Source organism: Thunnus albacares, chromosome 24 (assembly GCF_914725855.1).
Source record: "Thunnus albacares chromosome 24, fThuAlb1.1, whole genome shotgun sequence".
Lineage (NCBI taxonomy): Eukaryota > Metazoa > Chordata > Actinopteri > Scombriformes > Scombridae > Thunnus > Thunnus albacares.
This window is the reverse complement of record NC_058129.1, coordinates 5,710,449-5,718,349: the sequence shown is the minus strand read 5'-3', so window position 1 is coordinate 5,718,349 and position 7,901 is coordinate 5,710,449. Positions and strand designations below refer to the sequence as shown.

Genomic DNA, 7,901 nt, shown 5'->3' with positions numbered 1-7,901 from the left:
AACGGGGAAGAAATTCTGGTATAGTGAAAACCTTAATAAGAACTTAATACAATAATGCAGTGGCCACGAGGTGCAAAACACAACATTTCACAAAACACAACAGTTGGAGAAAATGCCGTGGTTTGTGAAATGTTTTTGTTTTGTGAAGTGTTGTTATGTTTTGTGAAATGCTTTTGTGTTTTGTGAAGTGTTGTTGTGTTTTGCACTTCAGGGCCACCGTACTATTACTACACTAATACTATACTAATATTCTCCTAATACATCCGTGATGTACATGCTCCTTTTTGCATCCAAATAGCACCGGAAGTTCGTTTCCTTCGCCCGTTCTTTCAAATAAAAGACTCGTGCTACTGGTCGTAATGACATTTGGATTTTATTTTGAAAACTCATACAGGAAGCTCGTACTTTATTTAGGCAGGATGTGTAGCAACGCCTCTCTAGCTGTCAGCCAATCACAGTGCGACGAGCCTCTTCCAATGTTTCATCACAAACACTGGCCGGGTGAAGGAGCGTCAACTCATCTTTCATTTGTGTAAGTCACATCAAAGTAATGAACAAACGTTATGTATGTTATATGTTTATGTAGCCAGGTGTGCAGTCATTTACAGGCTGGCATGGCTAAGCGTTTGCTCGCCAGGATAAAGCATAAAAGTTTGTCAAAGTTAATGTCAGACGGTTGAATTGTCGGTCGGCTAGCGTCACAGTTATCTGACGTCCAACAGCAGCAGCAGCAGCAGGAGGGGAGATAAAGATGTTAGCTGGTCTGGTCACACTGATATTCACCTTATCAATTACTTCTAACTATTGTAGCTTAGCATCCGATAGGTAACCCTAACCCTAGTTAGCCACATTAGGTGTTAACGGCTAGAAGGTCACGCCGAACTTCAAGTAAAAAACGCACAATGCAATGTTTTTCCTTTTTGCAAGCACATATAGTTAGTAAAACACGACGTCACTCTTTAAAAATCATTAGGATACTAGTTCAATTCGTCATATAACCTACTGTACACAAAGAAGTACATCATTCAATAAATATCAGCTTTTGGAGTTGGTTCCCATCTTATTCATTGAAAAATAATCAAGAATATCGTTGAATCTTTAACGTACGCAGTTGTAAGACCATAACTCCTAGCTAGTTAAAGCTTTGGACTTCTGTTTTTTTGATGGACACAATAATGACAGCATAACGCAATACAGCTCAGTGTGCGGAACTGTGATTGTGTAATTGTCAGGTGTTTCCTCTACCAAAAAACATATTGCAAGTTACACCAGTATAGTATCTATTGCAGGGCTAGTAGATGTAATTGTACAGGTGAAGGTTGATATTTTAGATTTGGCATATCTTGTCCCACATTAATCTAACCACCCCCATAAGCTTAAGGGTGGTCTGGAATATAGGCGAAGTAGTCTATATTTAGATCAGGTCAGCAGCAGACTGTAAGAAGCTAATCTGAGATGGGTGTGGGGGTTAGGCAAGACTTGGTTCACCAATGATGCATATGTCTTTACACTTGCCTCAAGGACAGTTGGTAAGGCTTATTAAAACAGAGGATGAAGCAACAAAAAGGAGAAGAAAGTGCAACAAAAGCAGAACTGTTTACATCAGGATAGCACTTAGAATGACCATCATGCCTTAAGCTTACAACAATAGTAATATAATTTAACTGTGTACCCTTTAGCATGGTAGTAGAGAAATATTCACTGTACTTTAAGTTACTCTAAGTTCTGCATGTTCTTGTTTTTAGGTGGTTTTATGATGCTGGTGGTGCAGTTGCTGAGAGGTGCAGTGAAGCATGCTGGGAGCAGATCCTTGTGCAGTGTTGAGCAATTGATCTCAGCAGGACGTGGTATCAGCTCGTCCTCGCGAGAGTTATCTGCTGTTGGGAGAACTCAGTCTTCATCCTGCACAGATACGGACCACCCCAAAGTCCTCATCACGGGTTGGTTTTTGCACATTTTGCATATTTTATGGTGTCCAGCTTGTCTGTCAGTTCTTTTGTTGTTGTCAGGCAGTTTTTCTCTTTTGCTTATTTTTCTTTATTATCTACTCAAACAACATTATCATTATGGTAGTCAATTCTTCCATTTTTATCCTTCTAGGAGGACTTGGACAGCTGGGCGTGGGGCTTGCCAAGTTGCTTAGGTAAGTGGTTCACATAACTGTTATTATAAATGTCCAAGAGTGGCGCCTAAAAACCTGAAAAAACACATCTTCTGTTTGTGGTTAATTGATCCAGTGTTGTCCCCTATGACAACTGCACTTCTTAGAAATCAAATTCATCATACAGACCTGTTCCCAGAACTGACCATGTTCATGTTTCACCCTCAGGAGGCGATTTGGAAAGAACAACGTGATCTTGTCTGACATCCGGAAACCCCCCAACCATGTCTACCATAATGGTGTGTATATACCTGACAAATGTTCACCTAGAAGGGAGAATCAAAGACAAATAACTGATTTTAAACTTACATTTTTCGCACAAATGAGGCTGAGATACCACTTTCCCCTCCTTCAGTAACCTCAGTTAATAAGAACAATATGCAGCCTTGAGATATATCTTGCTGCAGTGTGATTCATCTTTTTTTAACTGAACAACCTTTGAATTGAAGTAGAAAGAGCAGGCAAGACAAGGTACACAACCCACACTGTGTGATCTTTAGTGGGAGGTTACATTCTCTCTGGATCCAAATGCTAAACATGTGTACCTACAACAACACTCTTGGAGTAAAAGTGGGTGTTCTCGTGTCCTCCGCAGGTCCGTTCATCTTCTCAGACATCCTGGACTATAAGAACCTCAGGGAGATTGTGGTCAACAACAACATCAACTGGCTGGTGCACTACTCAGCTGTGCTGTCAGCTGTGGGAGAGAACAACGTGTCACTGGCCAAAGAGGTCAACATCACAGGTACACGCACAAACAGGACTTTTTTTCAAATGTTAATATATATTTGCAGTGTTAAGAAATACATGTAAGCAGCCAGGCTCACAATGTCCTTCACTTCATGTTGCAGAAGCACGTAGAGCTTATGCACAGCCTCTCTCTCTTTGTAGGTCTCCATAACATATTAGACATAGCAACCGAACATGGTCTGCGTGTGTTTGTCCCCAGCACGATCGGTGCCTTCGGTCCATCCTCGCCCAGGGACCCCACCCCCGAGCTGTGTGTGCAGAGACCACGCACCATCTACGGTGTCTCTAAGGTCCACGCAGAGCTGATGGGGGAGGTGAGACGCAAACATTCACACAGACGTGCAGATAGACACAAACACAAAGACTTACTTGTGTTCAAAATGTGTTCCTTTAATTCCCTTTTTGTGTGTTTAGAGGTTTTCACGCAAGTCATTTTGTTTGGTTCTCTCTCTGTCAGTACTATCACCACCGGTATGGGCTGGATTTCCGCTGTCTCAGGTATCCAGGCATCATTTCAGCTGACTCGCAGCCTGGAGGTGGAACCACAGGTAAGCAGGTGTGGAAGTGCTGGTGTCTCTCCACTCATTGTTGTCATTGATTGTCTTTGCGTCACTTCATCTTGATCTGTTTCTGTATTTCACAGACTATGCCGTCCAGATCTTCCACGCAGCCGCGAAAACCGGCCGATTTGAGTGCAACCTGCACGGTGACACGCGGCTTCCTATGATGTACATCGGTAACGCCAGACTTTGTCGTTTTCTGGTGGAATTGTGGGTCAACGTTTTAACTTTCCAACAGATATTCACAGTCTTGTCATCTCTTCTTTTTTCCTCTCCTCCTCCCCCTTTGCATCCTCCTCTTGTCCAGATGACTGTCTCAGGGCTACTCTGGAGTTTCTCGAGGCTCCGGCGGACATGCTGGTCAGCCGCACCTACAATATCAACGCCATGAGCTTCACGCCGCACGACCTCACCAAGGAGATACAGAAAGCCCTGCCTGACCTCAAGGTCACCTACAGTGTGGACCCTGTGCGGCAGGCTATAGGTGAGATTGCTGGAAGGAATGAATGGATCGATGAGTTTCGCTGGGATATCAGTATCAAATATGTTTTCTCTCTCTGCTTTCAGCCGACGGCTGGCCAATGGCGTTAGAGGACAGCGCAGCCAGGCGGGACTGGGGCTGGAAGCACGAGTATGACCTCCCAGAGTTGGTGCAGACCATGTTGACTCACATCATTATGGGAAACCAGCTGGCACAAGCATACTGAGCCTTTTGTAGCAAAAAATCTGTGAAAATCAGCCAACTCCATACAAAGCTTTACTTGAAAGTTTGTGACACTGAAGATTTAAGCTTTTTTTTTTTTTTTAGAGAGATCCTAAATATTAAAAAAGTAACATAATCAGACCACCAGTTTGACAATGAAAGTTACATATAAATCTCCAGAGGCAAAAACATTCCATATCATTCAGTATATTTTTGATTAGATTTGTGATTTTCATCTCATTTTTCTTTTTCCTCTTCGTTCTCTGACCATCCGTCATCACCTGGGATTGGAGCTTTTGTGTGAAGCTAAAGATGTGCTTCACTGAATGTACTGTATGTGTGTATTTACGTCCTTGTCGTGTTGTATCTGTAAGTATACAGATGACTGTGTGAGCAGGAACGCGTAGCATCTGTTGCAGCTAAACGCTTGCCTTAGGGGGGGGGCACTTCTGCTGTCCTGGCAACCAGTTGGCCTTTAGTAAGAGCTGCACTCCAACTGGTCACCAATATGTACTGTAACCATAAACACTGAAAGGCTTTACTGTGGGTACTGTTACTACAGAAACTGCTGAAGTAACCCTAGCTTTAACTGAAATTGCCTGCTGCAGTTTTCTCTTGTGATAGTTTCAGGAAGGGAAACCGATCAAAGTAAATGTTTGAGTTGAACTAGACCAGCTTTTAAGAGCTACTTGACCTCACTAGTGTGCTTTTATGTATTTTTTTTCTTGTTGTTTCATTTATATTTAAATATTTTTTATTGTTGCTGTTCTGTTCTGTTTAGAAGCTGCAGCCTGGGTGCTAAATATTTATGAATGTTGAATCAATGAAGGCATTAGCAGCCATTTTATTTAAGGAAAGTAGAGCTCTCTGTTAGTTTTTGTAAATGTTGATGTTATTTATATTGCCATTATTTGCTTTTCTGGTTAAATCAAAAGGACTTTTCTAAATAAATCCTTGTTTGAAACCATTTCTTATGACTTTTCCTCTGTGACACTTACAAACACGCTGTGTGTAAAACACTTAACCTCACCAATAATGCTTAAATTTACTGCACAGAATCAATGAAACAGATCAGAAACATCGAGAATCACAACCACAACTCAAGCACCTTATTCACAGTGTTACCCCTGTCACACTGTGCGTCCTGCTTTAGTTTTTGCTGCGTGCAGCTTTGCCTTTGCCGACACGTCTGGATGTGGGCTGATGTGACCTGGAACAGGATTGTGGAGCCTCCCGGTGGCCAACGCAGCCCGCTGCAGTTTGAGCTGCAGGATGTCACTAAGCAAGGAGACCTCTTGGTGCAGACTTGCCAGCATCTGACCCTCTGTGGCCCTCACCGCTGCACGCACCCGCTCCAAGACAACCTGCAAAGAGTGCCAGATTCAATGCAAGTCAGGGCACGAAAGATATTCTCAAACAGTTTGAATCTTACTTCTTTGTCCAGTTGCTCATCCTCAGGAACATCCACCTCCCCTAGAGTGACCCTTGACCCGTTTCTGAGACTCCTCAGCTCCTCCTCCTTCTGTTGCAAAGTCGCTGTGAGCTGGGCTTGCTGGCGCTGATGCTCCCACTCGTGCAGCTCCATGCCCTGCAACACAAAACCCCCAGCTGTCCATATAGTACATAGCATACAAGCATTCTGACTGATAACAGCTAATAAACATAAACATTTACTACATAATCATTGCTTACAAGGGGATGTCAAACCTTCATTACCTGTGCTAGAGGACAGGGTGTGGGTGGCAGCTGCACCTCCAAGTGTACCTGAGCGATCGACATGTTAGCGGCTCCACCCACCACCGCCTGGAAAAGCCTCCACCGAGCAATGCAGGTGTCTGTGAGGTACTGGGCGAACTCGTGTCGGTGGACAGCGGTTAGGTTTGGCAAACACTCGGACAGTGTGTCCATGAGCATGGACGACAGTTTAGGTACGTCGTGACCTGAGGGAGAGAAGAGAATGGATTTCAAAAGTTTAAAAAAAGCCAGAGAGGAGGTTTGTTAAACATAACGCCAGCAAAGTAAGATGAACTTTGTGCTTTCTGGCTTTGAAAAGGAGCACAACTCATACCAACACAGCTTCCAGGACCCACGTCATTAATACTGCATGAAGGTCGTTTTAATAAGACACACTGGGGATGAATCACTTAGATCTGGGTTGAAAAAGAACATCTGTACTTGATGATCAAAAATGACATGCATTCATATGAATTTTGAGCATTTGTACTGCAGAGAAGTGCACTGCAATACAAGCTTTTTTCAAAAGACAGACAAAAATGTGCAACCCAGTTACTAAACCCAGTTACTTTTGTGTTGTGGTTGTCTGTCTACAGAGGCTAGATATATCAACAACACTTACTGTGATTGAAATTCAAAAAGTGACCTTTTTAACAGCACTGGCAAGTGAACTCTTTGAGAGCTCTCAGAAAACACAGCACTCAGCAGCGATTTATGAATGCATTATTTGAAGTTACATCATGAAGTGTGAATACATGTGTTTTTGTACAATGTTAGGCCTTTGAATTGAAATGTCTGATGAATGGGTGTTTACACATGGTGACTGAATGGTAGCACATCACTGTTCTTCAGCACAAATTGGAAACAAACCAGAGGAAGAAAAGAAGCCGGCTGTTATTAGACAGCAGCGGCTTCAATCATGACCTCCGGGTGAATCAGTGTGTGCAGTACACTGCTGTTTACTCTGACCGTCTAGCTGTGGGAAGATGTCTTTGGCAATCACGGCTGCCTGGATCACATTAGGCCAGGAGAAGCCATGGGATGCTGCGAACATAGCGATGTCATACACAAACTCCTGATGGAAGCGCCGCCGCTCATCACAGAAGTCTGGCCATGAGAAGTGACAGCTGAGTCTCTGCAGACCAGCCTCTCTCTGACGGACAGCGACACAGACACAAGGACAAACATTTTATGTTAAATTCAAGTCATATCAGCTTCATGTCAGGGTGAATTGTTGGCCAGTCTGATGCAGAGTCACTGTGCTCCTTCTTGCTACTTCAGATGACGTTATAAAATGAATTCCAAGACTTGACAGAGCGTTCTTAGTCCAACTAATCAATAGCTGAAAAGAACCACATACATTTGTAGATCTGTAATGTGGTGCCTTCAGGTGTTGCTTATAGGTTCCTGCTTAAAAATTCAGAATTTGTGCTTCTGAATACTAATAATTTGTGTCTGATGTGGTCCTTGTCCCTCATTGAGAAATCAGAATCTATGAACATGCAAATATCTTTCTTTTAAAATTACAATGGCTTCCAAACTTGTACGAACACGTCTTAAACTCAGATTTAAAGGTGAGCACAGAGAAGTGGAGGGGAACTTTAATTCACAAAGCCGTCAGATAAATGGAGTTAAAAGTATAGGCCTAATATTGTACCCTAAAATGTTGTGGAGATATAAAGTAGCATATAATGTAAGTAAAGTATATACCTCAAAATTGTAGTGTAGCACAGTACTTACTGACCATCACTGGATCAAACTAATGTTTTAATAGTTTAATTTTACGAACTTTAAATTGACATTTAGTATCAATCTCTGTAACGTATCTGGAAGCTTACAGTAACTACTGTAGCTGTTTATGGCTTTTCTGGGTTTAGCTACATAGTAATTTATAGAAATTACAGTAAATAGTTGTAATGGCCAATAACAAGGTATAAAGTACGATATAACGTGCTTTGAAGGACATAACTTTTTCATCCTAGTTTGTTATTTC

General features: G+C 42.4%; 2 protein-coding genes and 1 long non-coding RNA gene across 7 annotated transcripts in view; 1 reads left to right on the top strand and 2 right to left on the bottom strand.

Moving 5' to 3' along the window:
• The first annotated feature begins 361 nt into the window (after nucleotides 1-361).
• Nucleotides 362-5,142, top strand: LOC122976175 (L-threonine 3-dehydrogenase, mitochondrial-like). 2 transcript variants are annotated; one of them, XM_044344479.1, is made up of 10 exons: nucleotides 362-532; nucleotides 1,746-1,940; nucleotides 2,101-2,143; nucleotides 2,330-2,400; nucleotides 2,757-2,906; nucleotides 3,053-3,225; nucleotides 3,369-3,459; nucleotides 3,555-3,647; nucleotides 3,779-3,955; nucleotides 4,039-5,142. In XM_044344479.1, the coding sequence occupies exons 2-10, from the start codon at nucleotides 1,754-1,756 to the stop codon at nucleotides 4,176-4,178; spliced, it is 1,125 nt and encodes a 374-aa protein (XP_044200414.1). In that variant the 5' UTR covers nucleotides 362-532; nucleotides 1,746-1,753; the 3' UTR covers nucleotides 4,179-5,142. The 2 variants fall into 2 exon arrangements, with proteins under 2 accessions (XP_044200414.1, XP_044200413.1); XM_044344478.1 differs by lacking the exon at nucleotides 362-532 and adding an exon at nucleotides 549-761.
• On the bottom strand, nucleotides 2,044-2,797 carry LOC122976179. Its single transcript, XR_006400849.1, has 3 exons — nucleotides 2,711-2,797; nucleotides 2,291-2,427; nucleotides 2,044-2,197 (listed from the first exon to the last, which is right to left on the bottom strand). It is a non-coding gene; the product is annotated as an uncharacterized LOC122976179 (long non-coding RNA).
• Nucleotides 4,187-7,901, bottom strand: part of c24h8orf74 (chromosome 24 C8orf74 homolog) — a 29,034-nt gene continuing 25,319 nt past the window's right edge. For all 4 annotated transcript variants that reach the window (XM_044344483.1, XM_044344481.1, XM_044344480.1 and 1 more), the window contains exons 2-5: nucleotides 6,878-7,061; nucleotides 5,891-6,114; nucleotides 5,607-5,762; nucleotides 4,187-5,538 (exon numbers count right to left, since the gene is read on the bottom strand). In XM_044344483.1, the coding sequence (XP_044200418.1) occupies nucleotides 5,305-5,538; nucleotides 5,607-5,762; nucleotides 5,891-6,114; nucleotides 6,878-7,061 (798 nt within the window). In that variant the 3' untranslated portion in view covers nucleotides 4,187-5,304. The remainder of the gene's footprint in view (nucleotides 5,539-5,606; nucleotides 5,763-5,890; nucleotides 6,115-6,877; nucleotides 7,062-7,901) is intronic.